This window comes from Suillus clintonianus, assembly GCF_016758775.1.
Source record: "Suillus clintonianus strain FC179 chromosome Unknown DEU56scaffold_40, whole genome shotgun sequence".
NCBI lineage: Eukaryota > Fungi > Basidiomycota > Agaricomycetes > Boletales > Suillaceae > Suillus > Suillus clintonianus.
The window spans coordinates 88,281-108,612 of record NW_024539264.1 but is presented as its reverse complement, the minus strand read 5'-3'; the positions used below and the strand labels follow the sequence as shown (position 1 = coordinate 108,612).

General features: G+C 48.7%; 6 protein-coding genes across 6 annotated transcripts; 1 reads left to right on the top strand and 5 right to left on the bottom strand.

Annotated features, from left to right (window-relative positions):
- Positions 1-20: 20 nt before the first annotated feature.
- Positions 21-1,545, bottom strand: DEU56DRAFT_389236 (uncharacterized protein). Its single transcript, XM_041345969.1, has 6 exons — positions 1,371-1,545; positions 1,239-1,318; positions 1,078-1,190; positions 488-1,025; positions 380-433; positions 21-326 (listed from the first exon to the last, which is right to left on the bottom strand). Exons 1-6 carry the CDS (start codon positions 1,482-1,484, stop codon positions 278-280), a joined length of 948 nt encoding a protein of 315 aa, XP_041207954.1. The 5' UTR covers positions 1,485-1,545; the 3' UTR covers positions 21-277.
- Positions 1,546-3,116: 1,571 nt separating this feature from the next.
- DEU56DRAFT_858115 (uncharacterized protein) lies at positions 3,117-4,313 on the top strand. The gene is made up of 4 exons (XM_041355290.1): positions 3,117-3,336; positions 3,391-3,782; positions 3,836-3,962; positions 4,013-4,313. Exons 1-4 carry the CDS (start codon positions 3,202-3,204, stop codon positions 4,292-4,294), a joined length of 936 nt encoding a protein of 311 aa, XP_041207953.1. The 5' UTR covers positions 3,117-3,201; the 3' UTR covers positions 4,295-4,313.
- Positions 4,314-5,077: 764 nt separating this feature from the next.
- Positions 5,078-6,007, bottom strand: DEU56DRAFT_756486 (uncharacterized protein; the record flags this gene model as incomplete). Its single annotated transcript, XM_041350043.1, has 4 exons — positions 5,078-5,191; positions 5,329-5,431; positions 5,660-5,723; positions 5,815-6,007. 4 exons carry the CDS (start codon positions 6,005-6,007, stop codon positions 5,078-5,080), a joined length of 474 nt encoding a protein of 157 aa, XP_041207952.1.
- Positions 6,008-6,359: 352 nt separating this feature from the next.
- DEU56DRAFT_389162 (uncharacterized protein) lies at positions 6,360-7,723 on the bottom strand. The gene is made up of 9 exons (XM_041345968.1): positions 7,580-7,723; positions 7,453-7,529; positions 7,333-7,387; positions 7,211-7,285; positions 7,054-7,164; positions 6,966-7,006; positions 6,889-6,914; positions 6,502-6,838; positions 6,360-6,443 (listed from the first exon to the last, which is right to left on the bottom strand). Exons 1-8 carry the CDS (start codon positions 7,623-7,625, stop codon positions 6,658-6,660), a joined length of 612 nt encoding a protein of 203 aa, XP_041207951.1. The 5' UTR covers positions 7,626-7,723; the 3' UTR covers positions 6,360-6,443; positions 6,502-6,657.
- Positions 7,724-10,298: 2,575 nt separating this feature from the next.
- DEU56DRAFT_806546 (uncharacterized protein) lies at positions 10,299-13,226 on the bottom strand. Its single transcript, XM_041353346.1, has 16 exons — positions 13,081-13,226; positions 12,469-13,027; positions 12,225-12,422; positions 12,127-12,169; positions 12,053-12,077; positions 11,965-12,004; positions 11,703-11,915; positions 11,555-11,651; positions 11,456-11,504; positions 11,351-11,409; positions 11,180-11,300; positions 11,020-11,126; positions 10,832-10,970; positions 10,638-10,783; positions 10,538-10,582; positions 10,299-10,485 (listed from the first exon to the last, which is right to left on the bottom strand). Exons 2-16 carry the CDS (start codon positions 12,949-12,951, stop codon positions 10,433-10,435), a joined length of 1,818 nt encoding a protein of 605 aa, XP_041207950.1. The 5' UTR covers positions 12,952-13,027; positions 13,081-13,226; the 3' UTR covers positions 10,299-10,432.
- A 1,714-nt stretch (positions 13,227-14,940) lies between these two features.
- DEU56DRAFT_389049 (uncharacterized protein) lies at positions 14,941-18,704 on the bottom strand. The gene is made up of 3 exons (XM_041345967.1): positions 18,572-18,704; positions 18,155-18,516; positions 14,941-18,103 (listed from the first exon to the last, which is right to left on the bottom strand). The coding sequence occupies exons 2-3, from the start codon at positions 18,484-18,486 to the stop codon at positions 15,415-15,417; spliced, it is 3,021 nt and encodes a 1,006-aa protein (XP_041207949.1). The 5' UTR covers positions 18,487-18,516; positions 18,572-18,704; the 3' UTR covers positions 14,941-15,414.
- Positions 18,705-20,332: the final 1,628 nt, after the last annotated feature.

Below are 20,332 nucleotides of genomic sequence, written 5' to 3'. Positions count from 1 at the left end.
GTGAAATAAGGATTGTACAAGTCACTATCATGATGATATGTTAAAACTTCCACCACAAGGAAATTAGCCTGACTACCAGTGCCGCTTAACCGCACACCAATTCAACGACTGAAGACGGGATACAAAAGTATTTTTTATAGTAATCGCAGATACTTTAGGCGCAATTTTTTCGTTTTGCCGCTCTTCCATTCTGCGGCGAAGGCAGGTGATTGGCACGTTCACTTGTCTGCTCGACTTCTGTAGCAAGGGCAGCTGCCCCATTCTCCTGCTCACGAGCTTACTTACGCGGCTGCAGCTGACGACGTTTCAACGCCATATGTGAGTCCCTGATAGTCGTTGTCAGCTGAGTTGGACAAACAAACTACGAACGAAAACTCACGGTGCGTCAAGTTTTCCGTCGAAAGACAAAGTGAGTGGGCCTGTTGACGGTAGCCTATGAACAAAGTGATTAGGAACACGAGCAAGTCAAGAACTGCATAGCACATACGTTGGTTTCATAGCCTTCAACACCTGCTCTGTCCGTAGCTGATCCTCCTCGCCTTCTTCGTATAGCCAATCTTTTGGCCACTCGGGCGAAATCTGCGCGAATAATGCCTCTAATATTACACGTTGCCCCTTCTCTGCGCGTACGACGTCCCTCACATTTTTCGCCTCCTGCTTAAGCGTTGCTGCTCGCTGGCGGAGAGCAGCGATCTGGACGAGAACGCGTTGGTCGTCAGCTGTGATCTGATTCATGATTTTCACAGCCCTGTCCAGCATTTGTGGTTCTTCAGGCGGGGGCGTTCCCGCACGCGAGCTGACGGGGGATTTGTGGTATTCCTCCTGCCCCGGACTTGCGTAGGACAGGCTGGAATCCGAATCACTGGAGTCATATTCCGCAGCCGGGTTCCCAGCGTGACTTTCCAGTATCGGTGAAAGGCTCGGCGACTTTTCTGCTATATTTTTAGCAGGGCTGCCAGCAGCTTTTCCGGCTGCGAGAATCAGACCGGGTGGAGTGGCATCTTCCTGGATGATGTGACGTTCAACTAGCCAAGTGTTAGAATTCATGCACTGCAACGTGAGGCATGACAGGCTCACCGATTGTACTCATCGGTAAGTCTATGGTTGCTGTTAAAGGCCCAGCAGCTGAGGGACTCTCTCCCCTTATTCTAGACTTCTTTCTTGGAGGTTCTTCGCTGTCTTCGTCTTGACTGAACGATGGTCAGGACCAGTTATAGCGAACATAGCAAGGAACGTACATTAGCGGAACAACCTCGTAGAGTTTCACTAACTCTCTGATGATCACCACGCTCTTCATATTCGCTTTCACTTTGTGCTCCTGATTCTAGATCAGCGACCACCATTCCGGACAAGAAACGCAAGAAATATACCTTGGCTAGCTTTTGCAGCTGTACGCGGGAGAGCTTGCGAAGTGTGGTTTCATCCATGGCTGGGATTGGGTTGTTGTATGAGTGAGGTACGTGAGAGAGGGTTGCTTCATTCATTTCGTGCGGTATGGTTTTTAATGGGTAGTCTGATGAAGAGTATGGTACTGGATCAAGCTGTGGATCTACTTTAGGAGGTCGGACTTGAATAAGCGGGAGCTGTGGCACCCTCGGATGTGATGTGGCTTCTGCGGTACGTCCACAACTTAAATTCACATTGTATTTCTGTGAAACATATATGTTTACAATGAGGCACAGTATATGGGGCCGGCCCTTTACCCACCACATTTTGAAATGTATACCCATGGCAGATGCATATCACCGTCTCAACACCTTGTGCAAAGATATCTCGCAACTTTCATCAAGCATATTCGAGCTGTCGTGCACACGTACGTGTCGTTTGTTCGCGAGTCAACTCATGGAACTTACCAATTGAGTAAGATTCGCACTCATGCTTGGCTCCTTGTGACAAGATTAATAACATGCCCGGTGATTCCACATTTGATGCTGAGGAAGATGCTAACAGTTAATAGTTGGGTTATTAACCCAGTTGATAATTGATGACTAGCTGGACGGCGGATATATCGTTGCACCCTACGTATAATGAAAACAATGGCAAACACTCACAGCACCAGCATCAGTGCTCTACCACCGGCAACCTCGCTGCCCCCACCGCGTGTCAAGTCACCTCTACGCCGGTGAATGCAGTGGCATGGTTGTGTTCAACGGGTGGTATCGGCAACGAAACGTACGTTTCCATCGGCGTATGCCGGTGGAGCGGTTGTGCTTCTAGGCTGGCGCTTCTTGGAATGGCGTCTCTCAGGCTTGGGCGTTCTTGGGCGTCACTAGCAGCTAGCGCTTACTCATTTGGAAGTCAACAAGGTTCAGTACCGCCTGCTCCTTTCATTTACCAACTGATCAGTATCACCGCCCCCTTATCAAGGCGCCAGTGGCATTCCTCGTCATATGCTCTGTCAGTGCCCTATGTGCCGCCGTATACCGCCGCGCTCTAAAAATGCGCATTCGGAATCCGACATAGGTGAACGGTCAGATGATTGCAACTACTAAACTCTCGTCGAGTATAAACACCGTTAGGTGCCAATATCATCACGGACGGCTTTGAAGTCATTCCTGCAGCAAATACATCGAATCATTGTCGAGAATGAGTGACAGCTTCGAGGCAAAGCATCGCGCCCCTTTGCGCCGACCCGCCTGACATAATACAGCTACATGGCGTTCGGGCACTTCGGCGTGCAACAAACCATTTCCCTAGAATAGATCAGCTCCGGTCCGATCGTTCCACTCACATAGGAAATGAGAAGAAGGCAATCAGAACGTTCAATGAAATATTGAATGATAGGAATCTCAATATACCCCAAAAATGTTCGAATGTGAGTGCCGCGCAACAGACAAGTTCCTGGTACTTGCCTGACCATACAGTACAGACCACCCCCGTGTGGTCCCACTGACCCCTTCTAGGACATTGTCTGTGTACGACCTGCCTTTACTTCTTGTGCGACTTCTCTCCGCACCGCTTTGACCCGGCCTGCAGATATTAAAAAAGCCTATTAAAAAAGCCTAAATAACCGAGGCTTTCGGGCGCGAGTGCTGAAAAAGCACAGGTTGAACGTTGATAATTTTACTATCTCGCCCAAAAGAATTACCGGTATGGTGACCTCATTAATCTGTGCCAGTCCTTCGAGTGTCGTAACATGGTTGCACCGGTATAAAAGGCGGCAGAGAGCAACATTTGCCTGCTGTTCAATCTCAAGGCAATATGTCAATCCTAACATTCCCGAAGCTTGCAGACGAGCTCTTCTTGCGACCCATCGTAATATCGATGAATAGCTTGGCCCTGTCTTCACTTATGTCCTTTGTCATGTCTGCCAATGGAAATTTCGACTGGAGACCGGTATGGTCGTTGATTTAATACCAGAGAATATCGCTGATACAGTTGTCTTCGCAGATAATCATCTGCGTGGCATCGGACATCCTTGCGATGGGTGCTGACCATCTCAAGGATAAAGAGAAGGAATTCTCATCTGAACGTAATAACGCAAACGAACCGCGCCTCGCCTCTTGGTTTGCATATGCACGAACCTTCCTCACCGCCAGCGCTGTGCTCCTTGCATTGACACTATCTCTATGTCCAATTTCGACCCTCCTCACCACGGCAGCCTTCGTGGCCCCTGCCTTGCTCTGGACCACTCCGATCAGCTTCAATAAATTTGGGCTGATTTCGAGGCGCCTCCTTGGGATGTTTGTTAAAGACAAGCACCAACCTTCCACGTCTGCGCCTACTCTGGTTATCAAACGCATCCCTGGCATGAAAGCCATATTTAATGGGATCATTCGAGGGTGCGTCTGCGTATTCACCTTGAATAATTCATGTACAAACCAATGCTCTTCAGATGTGGCATCTACACTGTTGTCCTCTCTGTGTTGTCGGGATCAGGAAATCTGGCTGACACGCTACCGTCTCCATGGAGTACTGTTCAACTGATAGTTTGGTCGACGGTCAACCGTTCATGCCACGCAGTAAGTAGCCAGTGTATGGTTCCATGATTTGGCCCTAATCATGCCCATAGATCATGACTGATGTACGTGATTTTGAAGACGATCTGAAGGATGGCGTCCCCACCATACCCGTCCTTCTCGGATCTGTCCGAAAGACGAAGGTCATATTAACAGCTTGTCATATGCTTGTTATGTTGACCTTCATCGAAAACCCATACATCATGGGGAGCTGTCTATTTGCTGCAGCTCTGGTGTGGATACTCGGCAAGCACTCGGCGAAAAAGGCGTTTCTGTTTAGCTCTCACTCGCAGTCCTTGTTCATTATCTGGTATTTGTTGACGAGACATAATTAGTTCCTGTCCGAAGAATCTTTCATTACTATTATTAATGAATACCTTAAAAACCTTTATAGGTGCAACTGACTATCGATGGAGACATTCGTAGCCATTCGTTATTGTTGTCTCGCCATACTTTCGTATCAAGTTATTAAGTTTCTGGCGTGTGTGCGTGGATGGCAGAGGACATAAATCAGGAGAAAAGGAAGACAGAAAAAAACGGCTGAGTGGTATAAGACAACCGTATGTTCTACCATGAGCGTGCGGTTAGGCAGCAGCGCAGTGACATCGAGATGCAATTTTTATTATTTCTAATTCCATGCTCTCGAAATATCCCACTGTTCTACGGTACCTTCGTTCTACCCATTTGGCAATGACCAGTGAGGACCAGCCACATCGGCCAAAGTATCTACAGCTAATGTGACTAGTTGCACGGCGTCGAAATATCCCTCCTACTATGGTGTAATACTCACTGAGTATAAAGGCATTTGAACGCTGGTTCACCTTCGAGCAATGTACAATCAAACTAATAGCTCTTAGCATCAGGAAGTGAGACAACAAGTCGAAACATCACTGAGGCCTCAGGCTTCACTCCCAGTCTACCTCAAATTTTTCATCGCTTTTGCAGGTTTCCTTCATGCTTCTCCCAGGTCGTAGGTGCGAAACTGTCCTTTCTCCTAGACCTGCGCTCGAGGACGGTCGCAGTACTACATGATATTTGGATGATGAAACTAAGACATGTGATAAGGGGATTACGGTGGTCAATATTTCAATGACAATATTTCGCTCACAGGTCACCCTTCATTTCATGCTGTAACTGAAGTTTGCGGCAGCGCTTTTCAGGACTTGCATGCTCTCCCAGTCAAGCGGATTGTTAAGCGCCTCCTGTGTTAGGTATATTTTCTTGGGAACAGTCTGCAAATCGTCTTTGGAGGTAGCACACAACTATGTCTTCGATTCCACTCACCACCGTATCTTGACATGGGATTTGCAACTCACACCGAGATGTTGCGCGCGGAGTTTAAATTTCTAATCCCAGTTCACGGACTGACGAGTACCAGCTTGCTTATGTGGGAGCAACAGGTGAATATTCCAATCGTTCCACACCAAATTGCCAACAGCCCTTGCTTCGCAAGGTAGATCTTAGGTGGCAATCTGCTGGCATTGCAGCGATATCATTTGTTCGAAAGGGGATTTCGGTGGGTGATTTTTCCTAGCCTTGACAGAAACTGGGCAAGCGAAGCCACCAGCTGCCGTGTCCAAGTCCTATGTCAATGGGAGTAGCAGTGCGTGCCCGCATAGAGCGGTGCTGCGACACTTGGGACCCACCGATGGGGAAGTTTATGGTTGGGTGATGGTGTCGTCCCAAGATAAGACACGGACCCTCCGAGTCGGAGCTTTCGCTTCTGAATCGGAATTTCGTTCGATGCCCATGCAGTTAGACGAACTTGGAACGAAGAACAATATTCAGCACATAAAAGCAAGGCGTCTTCCTGCTGACCCCTTCAGATCTAATTGGTCCCATATCACATCCTTACAAACTATGCATTTCACCTTTGTCCTCGCCGTTGTTGCTGCTTTGACAGTGTCAACATCTGCCGCATCAATATCTGCCAATAACGCATCATTCAGTGAACTATCTGAGGCTGAGGCTGACGCTGGAGTATGTCCCCTCTTTTGCGTGCGCCAGTCAAATTGCCAAAACTGTCCTGAGGGAAATTGCGTGAGCATGCTGCGTCCTGGATTTAACCACATAGCTCACCGGCGTGACAGGTTGTCTATATATGCTTCTAGTGTGGTGGTGAGTCACTTTCACATCGGTGCAGTATGGTTAATGTCATGACGCGTGAGTTACTAGCAGTATGTGTTGCTGAGTTGATCAACGCATTTGCTTTTGAGCCAATTTTACTGTTGCTCGAGGGATGGAGATCTTGGAATAGAGGACTCGTCTTTGGGTAAATGCTGCGTTTATTACTTGGTAGCGCTCAGCAGCGTTGTTGCAAGATTTGGCACAGTGAATGTGTATGGCTTATACCGCGAATCTATGTTGGTCATACTGGACTCGGACGCATTTTCCCCGCTACCTTGTGAGAAGACCACGGACAACTTGTCATGCCTTTGGGGCGCCGCTTTTTGAGAGAGCCCATATGGCGTGCTAGAGTTTACACTGAGCGGGTGATTAATTACACACAAAACGGGCAATATCGGGACGCTTGATAATTGACCTACCCGGAAAGATCTTGTGTCAGTCGGGAGAAATATGATGATTTCAAATGCATTGTTGATACCGCATCGGGGCCTTGCATAGGCTCGAAGACCCAGGAATAAAATTATGAAAGTCGGGAAGGGTATGGGGGGAGAGCTACAATTATAGCTGAAAGTCACAAGTCCGCAATATCCCACAGCTCTAGATGATCAACACAGGACGGCGTTTGGATCGGTCGAACAAAAACCATCTTCGAGGCAATCGGCCTATTTACGACGACACTCTGCGATTCGCTTGTTGCTCGTATATCGAACAGGATGCGTGAGGCAAGAACGCTGTGCACAACTACCTGCGGGCTTGTCTGACTCAGCATTGAATGGAGTTGTTAAACCATGATAGGATTTACCAATAGAAAATACGAGAATATGATAACTGGGCAAACTAATCAGAAGGTTATCTTACGGCCCGAGGGAAATTACTCACAGGTAGCTTAACAGTGCCGATGCAGTTCACCATAGAGGCCACTGCACAAACTAAGGCTGTGATCCTGAACATAATCTATAAGACTTACGAGCAATGCACAACATGGAAATTACGCCATCCTGATATACAGTAACAACCAATGGAGTATTTTCTTGTCGGTAAAATTTGAAGCGTTCGTACAGTGTCAGGGACATCAATACTGGGGAAGGTCAGTGGCCGCTGGGTAAAATCGAAATGGTACACACCAAGCTGATAGGTCATGTGCATACCATATATAATACCTATAAACCGTTGTCCCTCGGGCACGCCACATATAGAATCTGGAATATGGGGTGAGCAGAAGAAATGTGAAGGGGGAGATACAGACTTCCGTATTTACTTGAAACGACATATAGAACCACTAGTGTAGCTGCTATTATGACCTAGAATCATTGATGTGTAATATTGTGAGCAACAAGACAATGGTCAAGAGGAGAGCTAAAGTTACCGTACTGAAAGATGCCATCGCGATCAAGATCTTCTTTTCGCCTCCACAAAACGCGTGCGTCCTAGTCACGAGCAGGACTTAAAAGACGTCAGTGGTACAAACAATTTAAATCGGAATTGATACTGACCGGCAGCGGCAGCAACACCCAAAGTGTTCATGGCTAGTACAAGCATTGGGCATTCATCGATTTAAGTGAAGGTATGATATACGCAACTGCCATTTACAAAAATGTACCGCTCAGAATTTGCCTGAAACATTGTCAAGTATACTTGAACTCTGTCACAATAATTCATGCTTACGATTCCTCCGTGAATTGACTCGATGGCGTCTATTAGAGGGATTCATCAGTGAATGAGATAGCATGTCACAACTACTCACAATATAGGTACATCGGGACAGTTACAACTGGCAGATAACGAGAAATTACAAAGGCTATCCTCACGATCCCCCACTTTCTCCCCCACGTCCAGCGAACCTAGCATTACGTCAAATTTGTGCATGACCATTGAAATATACTGACCTCCGAGTCGAAAGTAATGCAGAAGTCGAAAAGCTGAGGGGGAAATTGGTTATGATTGCGATATGATTGCATTATAGTCGTTCCTCCTTACCAGAGCTGCTGTGGATGCGACTGTCCCAGGAATTCAGTCATGCAGAAACAAAACAAGAATCCGAGTGTGGACTACCTTCGACATACTGAATTCAAGTGAACAAATGAAGGCTAACTAATGAGGTGGGGTACGCACTGTGACAGTTTGCCAATGTCCCACGAGATCCGCACAGTCACCCATCCTTAGCTAAGTTGAAGGAACGACTGTCTTTCTTCTATATGGCCTTCCTAGGGGAGGCTAGAGCTAAGTGGGCTATAAGCAACACAAATTTGGCATTCCCTTTGCTGAGAGACACATACTTATACTCTCCATTGCATAGACTCGATAAATCGCATCAGTACGTGGCTTGCCCGGGTATCCACCAGCACTGCAGATGGTCAGCGACGGCATTAGGTACACTTACACGGGAGGACGCAGATCAGTGATGAGTTCAAAATTCAGCAGGTATGCGATAGCTCTGCTGCATGATGTGAGAATTGCTCGAAAACTTAATCGTTTAAAAACTCAATCTCTCCAATTTCATATGTTGACTTCCTAAGGAATCATTACGTCAGCCGCATGAGAAAAATGTGAATGCTTCCTGTCTGCAAGCAGGCGGGGGCATTTATGTGATTGTCCTGATTGATGCTCGATGCAGCAGAACAGAAGCTTGACGAGGCCATTATAAAGCACGCGGGGTGAGAGGATTCAAGTGCCGTGTCAATGGTATTGTACCAATGCGCTCGTTACCCTCCGAGTTCGCACCGCTCGTTGCCTCCGGGTCGGTACTCGCAGTCAACGGGGTCGCCGTAAGCATTCACGACACCCATCAAGGTGCCGTCTTGAGTCCAGAAGTATATCACGTTGCCAGGGCTGAAATATCTTGATGGCCCTGGCTTCCAGAGATCACGGGGGTCTGCGATGAATTTACGGAACTACATGTTGAATCCACATACTTATTTGACATAGTAAGATGCACATTGCATTGACGCCACAGATCCGTAGGGAACGTTGATGATTAGGGCCGTGCAGCCCAAGAGCAAGCCTGCATCTTGATCTCACGACGATGCCGCTTATTTGCGTGATGACCAAAAGAATGAGGGCAAAATAACAGGCCTGTTACAGGCGTGAAAATGCTGCGCCAAACTGCTGCGGTAATTGCCGCGATGAGTCAGCACTTTGAAGGACTTGAATCAAGTCTCGATCTCAGCACTGAAATTTGAAAGCCAAATTGTAGTGTGCCCCGCCGTTCTAGATTTCAGATATGATACGAAAATTCACCTCTGAATTTAAAGTATTAGTATATTTTAATGCGAGTCTGCAATATAATATGATGCGAAATGACCCATCTGAAGGATATGTTACCATGTATTATACATTGTACTTGAGTTCTGATATTTTCCAGCAAAGTCAGTTAGTCACGGTGTCGTGGCACTAGTACTGATCGCAGCAGGCACCGCAGGTGCCACCCTCTTTCCTTTTATGGGGGTTGTTGGCAGGCTCAACCTGCCAACAACCCCCATAAAAGGAAAGAGGTTGCTGCGGCGTGACCGCAGGCTGTCCGGTGCATGCTTGACCAGCTTGACCTGCCTATTTATGTTGTGAGTAGATGTGCATTGAATTGATCAGTGCTGCGACGAGTCTCAAGTGCTTGCAAGCCTTACTGGGCTTATTTTGACGAGTTCAGATACCAACATTGAAAGCACCATCAAGAGGATCCATTATTGCAGGAGAAGGCACCCGCCGCCCACGCCAAGCGCCTTCATGCACAAAAATCCGATATCAAACAGACGAAATATACTAATGCTGATCTACCCGAGCACTAGGATAATTAGCCTGATGGAAGTTATGGCTGCTTGTTTTCTACCTATCAGGCAAATTTCTTGATAGAACACAGCAACCGAGGAGGCGATATGGGGCGATTTTCCCTGGCAAAATGGTTTTCGAACTTGACATAAGTACGTGTCTTGGAATCATCATTTACGACTCGCCATGCGACTTGCCAAATTATCACGCGCCTTGCCACACGCAAAGACAAGCTCGTCAGTCAACTCCACACTTCTTGCCGTGACTACTCAGAAAAGCTGGCTCATCAGAAATTTTCCGACAAAGTCACATCCATCATCTACCACGAGTGCCAGAGCCTAATTACCAAACGCGACGTCCATTATTTTGTGATGCTACGACGCGTGATTATAATAGTTGTTTTGAACGCGAAGGTTAACAGGGTTTGTGAACGTTGAAACGTTGACAGCTAATTATATTACGAGCTCGAGGGCTCCTCAATGAAAATTTCTTTGAATTCATTGTACACACAACCTTTCGATACCAGTACATTTTATAGCTCATGCTCACCCAGCCCCGATCGCGAGCAAATCCGCGAAACATCGTCAAATAACCACATCCGCCTTATTCAAAATTCCTTCCTCTATCGCTTTAATTTCTACATTTGCTATCATCAGCGACGCTCTATATGCCACAAGGAAGGAACTCACGCATGGCCAAGTGGAGACTGTGGAAGCGCGACAGGGCCAAATTACCTATTCATCAAAAAAAATGAAACCGACGCGCCCATAACAAGAACGACACGCATACCATTTGCGAACCACAGACCATCATGCCCACAGTACCTCCATACTCCCGCAGATTGCCCTTCTTCGTCCATACCCCAGACCTTGGTGATTTTTGATGCGACTTCATCTCCGCAGACCTCACGCATAAAATCGCGGGGATCACCATAACTGCGGGCAAGTGTGAGCTTAACTCGACAGAGTGAAAAATTATCATACCCCGTAGCAAACACTATGACGTCTGCTTGCAGTTCGGTGCCATCAGCAAATCTGAGGCCATTTTCCGTGAAGGACTCGATTGCGGATCCGTTCTTGATTTTGATGGCTCCGTCAATAATACTTTTACTCGCTCCGGTGTCTGGAAGCTGTTGAGAGACATTCTTGTCGTGCATCAGAGGCACACGCACCGATGTAGTAGCCACCACCGCGCTCCAAGAAAAGGGACATGATACCTGCTCCATGAATGCCAAAATTGGTCTTGAAGCCAACTTTAGCCAATCCATCTAGAATATCCCTGCGATTATGATTAATGCATCTGGAAGTGAACCTTCGAATTGTCTGGCATACTTGTCGACGCTCTCGGCGACCATAGGAACCATACGTTGATGCAGCCGCCTAACAACTGCCCAAGGTAGCGAGGTATTATAAGTATCAGCTAGCTCGCTAGGGAAGTCGTCCTTATAGACCGCTGGATGAGAAAAGTCAAGCCAAGCTACCAAAAATTGGGGAAACAATTACCGCCCAACATTGCTGCCACTGACTGCGTCGAGATCACGAACGTCGACGACCGCTGATACCTAGTAATCGGTGAGATATGAAATGACATTACTAAAGGACACATGCATTGTGATGTCAACGCCGTGATTGCAGAAATCTTGAGCAATGTCGTGTGCTGATGAAATATTTAGACCTAATTCGATACGAGAGATGTGACGAACCAACCAGAGTTGCAAGAACCGACCACAATTGCTTTTTTACCGATATGATCAGCTGCGGATTTGAACTCTGACGAGTGCACGGCAGACCCTTTGAAGCTTCCCTGCGTTCATGAGTTTATATGTCGATCACTTAGCAATCGAGCGTCGCATACCTTCCCGGGGATGTCGGGAAATTTGGGGCGACCGCCAGATCCAGTGGCAAAAACGAGGTGCTTAACGGTTAGAACCCTAGTACCTTCACCGCCGCGGTTGACCTCGACAGTCCAGGTTTTCGTGCTATCGTTCCAAGATGTCTTGGTGATCGTTGAGGCAGTCCAAACGTCGAGCTCAAGGAATTTAGCATATCCTTCCAACCAGTCTGCCAGCTGTTCCGACCAGAATCAGTAAACATTCATTATGTGAGTAATATTGTACTTTTGCTGCCGGAGTGTACATTGGCCACGTTGGTGGGAAGCTGGAAAACGCATCACGAAAGAATCAAAAGTTCTGACGGATCACCCACTTCAGGTAAGGTGTTTGGTTGTACCCTGTAAGTTTGTCAGTCGATCCCTCTCCGTGGAAGAAAAATTCACAAACAAATCGTATCATGCAGACAAAGAGCCTTGTAACGGTCTCTCCACTACGAAACCGTCCTTGAGCCTTTAGTTGAACACCAAAATTGAAAGAGGACGAACGCTGTCCCCGACCCGAGGCTTCTTATCGATGACCAGCGTGGGTATGCCAATGTACTTTAGGCGTGCGGCGGTCTCAAGGCCAGAGTGCCCTGCACCGATGACAAGCACTGTTGGGTCATTGTTCGAGAACTCAATCTCTTGGCGCCGCTTCTCTTCCCAACCACCATGATCGGCCTCTTTGTTTCTGAGGGGACCGATCTTCCACAGAGTCAACAAGTGCTCATGGAGGAACGTGAATGCACACCTTTTGAGGGAAGTCGGTCAACGCATCAAGACAGGTAAACAGAGTGTAGGCCTTCCACTTTGAATCTGGAAGGGGAACGAGATAAACAACCCCAGTACCCTTGCCATGCTTGGTGGTAAAACCAAAGCAAAGCCGCACCCAAACAAAATCGTGGTATACTTTTTGCAGCACAGGTTCATTCAAGGGCTCCCGTAAAAGACACAGCTCGTGTAGACCCGTAGCAACGAGACGAGCATCCAAGAGTTTCTTGATGTCCTTGCTTCCTTCGAATGTCCTGAAATCCCAAGTCAATGCGATCACATCCTTCCAGAAGCCGTCTTCAAGAAAGAGATCGATAACAGCTGCGGTGTCACTTTGAGTGATTGCAGCTGAGAAAGCGTTGAGCCACTCGGTGGCTACCTCAGACGGGGAGACATTAGAAGGGTCAGTGACACCCAGCCGATCCAGTGTGGGTAAGCGTTGGGGAAACGGGTCAGTTGCCATACTGAAAACTGAGATGTGCGGATAGATAATCTGAGATCGGCTTAGAGTGATGGCACCACAGATTCTTCAAAACATCCTGATTTTTAACGTCAATTTTACGGTCTAGGCCACCTAGACTCCATAGATCACCAAAGTTACCCATCAGAGAACATCACATGGACAGTCGTGACAAAAAGAAGATCAGAAACTGAACCAATGGGTGTAAGACTTTGACGGCTGGCCCTGATAAGGATGATGACACGGTGAACGCTGAAAATGACGTACGCGGTCGTGACAGGTCGTGACGTGGCATTGACGCGACACTATCAGCGTATATATATAGATCATCATGTCGCTTGTCCCCCGCGTTCTTGATGTATCAAAGCTTCCTCACCTTGTTAAGCCCTTGATGCAGCTTCGGTACAACCACATCAATCCCCAACCGCGTCGTGTCAAACCTCATTCAGGCTGCGTCGTACGTCAAGCATTACCCATATCGCGACGAGATCGCGACAACCTCGTCCCCAACATCCATAGATACGGGGCTTCGGTATTTTGCGGCCAGTTACTACAGGAGCTGATCCCCGCCAAGGGGTAAAATCTATGCCACACTGGCATAGCCAGAGTGCCAGTCCTTCTACAGCCCGAGTAATTCAACATCGTGGTCCAGATCGTCCATCGGAAGTTCTACATCAAGTGCGAGGTTGTCTCATTAACACGGCTTGCATAGTACTCACCCATACCCGTGCAGGCCTCGAGTCTCAACGACCCAAACCCAAGTGTTTCATCACTCGTTTATTTTTGCGATCACTTACTGCGCACACGCACAATAGCATACTCCTGGGTTTAGATCATCGCATACCTGGACAATTTATAGTCCTCGCACTCGCATCAGACGGTGAATGGGTTCCTTTTCCTCCCACCTCTGAGTCCTCACCCACTCCTTCTTCTCTTACGATCACGCATGGATACACAGACGTACGTACCATATCCAAAAGCGTCTTCGCCCGCTCGGTGCGCACCGTCTGTCAATTGTTGAATATTTCTGGGTTCTCTCCAGAAAACTTTATCAATTGGCATGCGGCTTACATTTCAGAAACTAACTCACACAGCGGACTATGTACAAGACACCAATACGTTTATGGTGATGCAGGATAGCTTTCGGAATGGTGAGTTATTCTGACACAGCTCTCAAAGGCCTTGTCTTTTGACCCTACGTAGTAGCCCACCTTGAAATCGGTAGCTTCAGTGCACCTCGGTCCTTCCTACTATATACTTAATATCCACCGTACACAAATTGAATGCATTTGTCTGAATCTTTCATAGCAGCAAATGTTGAGCAAATGCAATGTATTCATCATATGCCCATCGCTCATTACACCACAACCTCAGAACCAAGTCCCGAGAAGCGTAATACATACAATATAAGTCTACAAAATCCACAATCTATCGTCTACTATCTCTTGCCCAGAGTTGCAAAACTTTTGACCCGTTTTTTATAACACAACAACTACACAACATTAAAATAAAGCAACAACATGAGCAAGTAGAATTCAGTACATACTGTAAGGCTCTGCAAAAAAAAATGTAGAAAAATGTTGAGGCCATGTTGCCAGAGAGAAGCCGGTGCGAAACAGTGTTTGAGCACAGAGTTGCAAAAATTCTCACCCGCAAAGAAGTCGTCGCGTCACACCATGTCACACCGCCGCTTTTACTCTCCGATGCCGTCAAGCACAATTGAGCGAAAATGGGTCCCAAATTGTGCAAGTATTGGCCGAGTTGCCGAGCAGCGATTTGTGACTCCGAACGCAATCTCACTCCTCTTGTCACGGATTGCATCTCGATGGTAATACATTTGTGTCTCTTAACACTACTTAGTTATCGTGTCAGAAAAAATTAGGATGATATAAGAAGGCAATGGGAAACCACTAGCGAAATTCCTGAATTTTTTGGTGCATGTGGTGGCTTCACTCTGATGGATTGGCGTGGAAAGTGCACATTCTGAGCAGTGTTTCACTGCCGCAAGCACTTCTCGTCTATTTTTCATAGAATAAAAAATACACGCAGTTAGCTATGGATCAATCATCCTCTAGAATCATTGTGCTAAGGAAATAAGTGAAAGTTGAGTGTGCTACATCGTGATTTGCAACTCCGGGCCATTTTGCAACTCTGGGCAAAAGATAGTATTGTCTCTCGGAGAACTATAATGAATGGGGATGCGTGTTGGGGGAGGCAAGATGAGATAAATAATATTGTTATCAAGTATAATGAAACGACGAGGCAGTTGGGAAGGACGTCCGTCGTTCTTGAGCGATGAGGGAGTTGGTCGAGTAGGGATGATATATAGTGCTTTTGGTCCACGGAGGAGATGCGATGTTGAGTGAAGTAGTATGAGTTTGAGCTAAGGAGATGTGTCAATGTCCGAAGGACACGGCAGGAATGACACGCGAAATGCAACGCGAGTGGGAGGGGCATTCATCAACGCTATGATCCCTCACCGCTCTCCCTCCTCCACCGAGGAATCGGCACCCTCAACCGTAGACCATCCAGTGCATCGTGTGTACTAGAAGGCCCATCGCGTGGAATTGGGTGGAGACCGTCGTGCATGCCAGAACGCCGCCCGTCATGCAAGGTAGAAAGTGGCTCGTCGTACTGGACAGGATATCGCCCGTCGTGCAAGCTAGGATGCCGCGCATCGCGAGGAGAGTGTCCACCATCACGAGGAGAATGACCACCATCATACGGAGAACGTCTCCCATCGAAACTCAAACGCGAACCAGACCCCAACCCATCAAGTTGACCAGACCCAGCAGCCTCCTCATAACTCGGCAAACCTGCTAAACTCGATAACGGGGGAACACATCCCTGATATGCCACGCGATAGTCGGGCGCCGCATTCGCGTTCACGTTTTCTCCATCTAGAACACCACCTGCACTCCCATCTTGAACACCTCCCACGCTCTGTTCAACCCCATCCAGACCATCCAAATCCTCCCCACGCGCCCCACTACCACTACCACCACCACTCCCACCACTGGAATTCACCTCCGTCAACCCCCTCCCCCAAATCGCACTCTCCGCAATCTCCGCAGGAGGCGTCCGAGGGCTATGCGGCGAAGAAGGCGCACCGCTGAAATAAGGCGTCTGTGCTCCACTTCCACCGATACTAAACGCAGCACGCGGACGTGAATTTCCTCCCGTATTCGAGGTTCCTCCATGTGCATATTCGAGCGGTTGAAGTGGCGATACCAGATTTCCGAATGATCGTGAATGGGGATGGGGATGGGAATGGGTAACTCCACCTCCGCCCATACTCACACCGCCAGATCCAGCAGAAACAGATAGACCCCCATGCCCAGACACCCCATACGACCCACTAACACTCGTCATCCCTAACCCATGCCCATGCCCGTGCCCGTGCCCGTGCCCACCGGTCATCCCCACAAGACTCGAGTGGCTCCCGTTCCTCGATCCTCCACTAAGCCACCCATGAGGAAGTGGCTTCATCGCGACAGTCAGCAACGTGCCTCGCGTACGGGATGCAGGCGGTGAGTGGGTGTATGTTTCAGGACCTGATACCACCGGAGGTCTATGCGTTTCTGAACCAGATACTACAGCCTGAGCAGGTCTGTGCGAATCCGGGGCAGAGATAGTTACAGGTGGCCCCATCGCTCCCCATACACGCCGCTCGGGACTAGGCGCGCGCGAAACAAGCCGACTTGGAACTTGGCTCGTAGGATCAGAATTCGAGTGCGGTGAGCGCGGACGACGGGATAATAGTTCTGAATTGACCCAATCGAGTACGCCGTGTGGAAGTGTATGCCCCGGTCCGTGACCGTGTGCATGCGCATGCGGGTGTGGAGGTGAACTTGTTCCTGAACGCGGCAGGAGGGATGGGCTGGTGGCACTGCCTGGTGTATGGGAGATGTGGGGTGCTGTGGATACGTACGGGTTGGCGACACGCACGGTGGATCCAGCGGGTAGGAAGGCGTTGGCGACGCGGTCCCTGACGTGGGCGGTGTAGCTGGGGAGCGTCTCACCTTCCTCCTCGTTGTCTTCTCCTTCCCCGAAAATGCCAGTGCCAGCGCTCTCGCCTTCACCTTGGACGTGATCGCCCAAGACGACGCGGCGGACCCAGCGCCCGCCAGCACGAGCCTCTGCAAGGAGACGGCCATCGAGTATGGTTAAGGGGAGGCTGCAGCGGAGTTCAGAAGTGTGCCCGTCGAGGTTTGACATGAGGATGGACCAGCGTATGCGGTGTGAGATGTGGATTGGGTCGAGAGAGTGGGACGGGGGGAGGGTTGGCGGAAGGGTAAGGGAGAGCGGGGAGATAAGGTCTGTTAAGGTGAATTCATCTAGAGCAGGGTCCGTGGGTTCGTCGTGTGAGGGATCGTGATCATGTAAAGGGACAGTGGAGGAGCTTGCGGTTGGCTGAGGGTGAGAGTGGGAAGAGGACGAAGAGGGTGTGCTGGGGACTTGACGGAGGGATAGATCGGGTGGATTAAAACTTGATGGTCTATCCTCCATGGCAGGGGATATGGGCGCACTGACACCGGTAGAACCAGGAGGGTGCAATGTAGCACCTGGGCCGAGGGGTTGCCTGATGCCATACCAACTTTCGCTAACGAGGTTGAGTTTGCCATGAGCGACCTCATGTTTTGTAGCGACGACGGCTCTGGTGTAATCGCTCCCCCTTGAAGGAATCTTCACAGTTTCATTGATGTTAGTGAGGACGCTGAGGACGCGGACACCTTTGGCGAGAGGGATAAATTTGCAGAGTGCGGTGAGGGTATCACCAGCAGCCCAGGCGCGATGGGGGAGGACGAGAGTGTACATGAGTTTTTCAGGCCATGTGTTCTCTATTTCGAGGGTCTGCTGAAACTCGAGAGAATCTGCTGCGAAGCTTCGCATCAGGGTGACGGGGTGGGATGCGTGGAGGTTGTGTGCGAGGCCAGGACGGACGGCGGTTGCACGAAGTTTATAGGAGATGAATGAGGAGGGGTTGGTGGTGGGGAGGTAGATTGAGGAGGGGAGAGATCCACCAAGGGCGAGAGAAAATGGGAACAGGTGTTTACCTGCTTTGAGGGTGTGGGAGTGGCGTTTTTCGCCTTCGAGGAAGGACCAATCATATGTGCAGAGGCTGAATGTCTGCCCAGATGAGTTCAGGGAGATTCTAGGTGAATGTCAATCAGAGAAAGGTGTTGAAATGACCAAAAGAACGTACGGGTCGTGGAGAGGAGGCGGCACGCGGGTTTTGCCACGGAATTGGAGATTTATCTCCTTGATGGATGTCGCCTCGGAGAGAGTGAGGACGACATGTCCAGAAAGCAAGGCAGGCTCGACGTCTACTGTTGTGCCTTTTAGTGCAAGGACCTCAGAGTCTAGGACGATGTCTATGCGAGACTTGTCAGGTGGTGGGTGATGTGATCTGTCTTGGTGAACCATGTCGTCGTGTACACGACTGAGAGCAGCGTGAAGAGCTGTGCTAAGATGGTCATCTACAGGAGTAGAAGGAGGTAGTTGAGGAGAGGACGGGCGTGTTATACTGAATGCCATCTTGGCGAAGAGACCCTGGTTAGGATGTTCCTGTGGATTGGAATTTGAGAAGAGCATGCCAGCTACGAATAGACGCGCAACTCACCTAGTGCTAGTTGTCCTAGTCCTCAAATTTATAGGATACCAATACTTCTTAACAATAGTGAGCGACAAAGGAGACGCCGACCGGGCCAGACCTTGAGTCATTCTTATAATAAAACTCACCTTGCAAATGTTCGTCCGAACGATGCCGCACAGGACGAGCCGACTGGTAATTCCTGATCCGGTATACGGCAAGGATCGACGAACCCCTTACACGCGGAAGTTCCCGAACTACTAGCTCGCTACAACGCCTGCATCCAAGCTTAGACACTCAAGAGAGACCTGCTCAAATGGAAATGCGGCCTTCGGTCCAGCAGCCAGCCTGAACGTTATCCTACGTACGTTATCTCGTCCTTTGTTCCCATTGTCAATTACGGTGTTGCTAGTCAACACTTATCTCCCCTTTGTCGCAGTTTTGCATTCTAGGGTTCTGTCGTCGCATGGGCCCAGGCTACATTTTCGATTTCCTCGGTAGTCCTACTACCATGTTCGCACAAAATGAAAGGCACATTTATCTTCCATTTCATCAATGAGTGTGTTACTAATTATCACTGGCAGGTGTTATCTTCATGTCGCTAATCTCACGTCTCGAGTCCATTTCCATGATCTCGGTATCATCCTGTATATCAACTGAGTCTCGCCAACGAACAACTCATCCATTCTATTACACCACTAACTATTTCATTACATTACTCGCCCTCGAACTCTCCACCACTTTGATGCAAGCCCAGACTCATTAAACCAGTTCACCACTACAACGTAGCCACGGTGTGTTATATTTCATTTGCTGTCCGGTAACACAAGTAGCTCAAGGCCGTGCTTATCGAGCCAGATCCAGCTCAATCACAGCCCGGCGCTTCTCAGTTAGCGCGCGCCCGTCCAGCCCCTTCCGAGGTTTCTCCGGGTCCTTTGTGTGCCAGCGCACTGCGATACTCCTTCCGGTGACGCCATCTCATCTCTAGTGGAAATCTATAAAAATCCTCGTTAAGTCCGATAAGTAGCGCACAAGAATCTACAAGAATGCACTGCAGCAGCACAGCGACATACATACTCATCCTGATTCACACGTCATGATACTATAATAAGATCGTAAGTCCCTCTTTCTCTCTTTCTTTCGTTCTTTCGACTACAGTTTTGCCACTGGTAGTCTGTTTACCCGATCACACCCGTTATCTCCTCCAGTGTTGCTGTGTTCATTAGGTTATGCACAGCGTGGTTCTCTCTTTTCGATCGCCGTGGTTCACCCGATGCCGCCATTCTTGCACGCAATATCGCTATTTGGTACTTACTCCGACCCGACGAGTCGATGCCCATTGACAAGCGAGACAGTTACTATCGCTCCATAAAGAGTAACGACATCCACGGCCACGAACAAGGTAAGATCGCACGCTGGATGGGCGCCAATCTCACGCTCGATATGCACTTGATATGCGTTGATTTTGCTTTTAGGTTTTGACATGCCATTGGATTCGGTGATCCTTCTTTCGAAAGCCCGTAGACAACGAGAAATGACTCATACTGTGATGGCCGTGCGTTCCGCATTGGTTTCTGACGGGCTGAATGCTCGAAACGCTCAAGGGGATTCTTTTTTGTACCTCTTGTACTTATTAATTAGTAATTTAGAGGTATTCCAAAAAGCCCCTTGAGTGAAGTCTCTCGTGGATATACGTGAAGGGAAATGCACAAGGTATAAGTACTGTCCTCGTTCCAAAAATACTGAGACTGACGAATCATGAACTTCACAGGATTCGTGGATCGATGCTGC

Excerpts from the sequence above, each read along its gene's own strand:
- DEU56DRAFT_389236 (XM_041345969.1), bottom strand. The coding sequence starts at position 1,484 with ATGAATGAAGCAACCCTCTCTCACGTACCTCACTCATACAACAACCCA. Across the intron at positions 1,191-1,238 it reads TACGAGGTTGTTCCGCTAAT|TCAAGACGAAGACAGCGAAG; the intron begins GTACGTTCCTTG and ends ACCATCGTTCAG. Across the intron at positions 327-379 it reads GACGGAAAACTTGACGCACC|GGACTCACATATGGCGTTGA; the intron begins GTGAGTTTTCGT and ends AACGACTATCAG.
- DEU56DRAFT_858115 (XM_041355290.1), top strand. The coding sequence starts at position 3,202 with ATGTCAATCCTAACATTCCCGAAGCTTGCAGACGAGCTCTTCTTGCGA. Across the intron at positions 3,783-3,835 it reads TTTAATGGGATCATTCGAGG|ATGTGGCATCTACACTGTTG; the intron begins GTGCGTCTGCGT and ends AATGCTCTTCAG. Across the intron at positions 3,963-4,012 it reads TCAACCGTTCATGCCACGCA|ATCATGACTGATGTACGTGA; the intron begins GTAAGTAGCCAG and ends TCATGCCCATAG.
- DEU56DRAFT_389162 (XM_041345968.1), bottom strand. The coding sequence starts at position 7,625 with ATGCTTGTACTAGCCATGAACACTTTGGGTGTTGCTGCCGCTGCCG. Across the intron at positions 7,388-7,452 it reads CGATGGCATCTTTCAGTACG|GTCATAATAGCAGCTACACT; the intron begins GTAACTTTAGCT and ends CAATGATTCTAG. Across the intron at positions 7,007-7,053 it reads TTCCATGTTGTGCATTGCTC|TGGCCTCTATGGTGAACTGC; the intron begins GTAAGTCTTATA and ends TAGTTTGTGCAG.
- DEU56DRAFT_806546 (XM_041353346.1), bottom strand. The coding sequence starts at position 12,951 with ATGGCAACTGACCCGTTTCCCCAACGCTTACCCACACTGGATCGGCTG. Across the intron at positions 10,971-11,019 it reads CGGTGGTGGCTACTACATCG|ACACCGGAGCGAGTAAAAGT; the intron begins GTGCGTGTGCCT and ends AACAGCTTCCAG. Across the intron at positions 10,784-10,831 it reads GTCATAGTGTTTGCTACGGG|TTATGGTGATCCCCGCGATT; the intron begins GTATGATAATTT and ends ACTTGCCCGCAG.
- DEU56DRAFT_389049 (XM_041345967.1), bottom strand. The coding sequence starts at position 18,486 with ATGGCATTCAGTATAACACGCCCGTCCTCTCCTCAACTACCTCCTTCT. Across the intron at positions 18,104-18,154 it reads CCGCCTCCTCTCCACGACCC|AATCTCCCTGAACTCATCTG; the intron begins GTACGTTCTTTT and ends ACATTCACCTAG.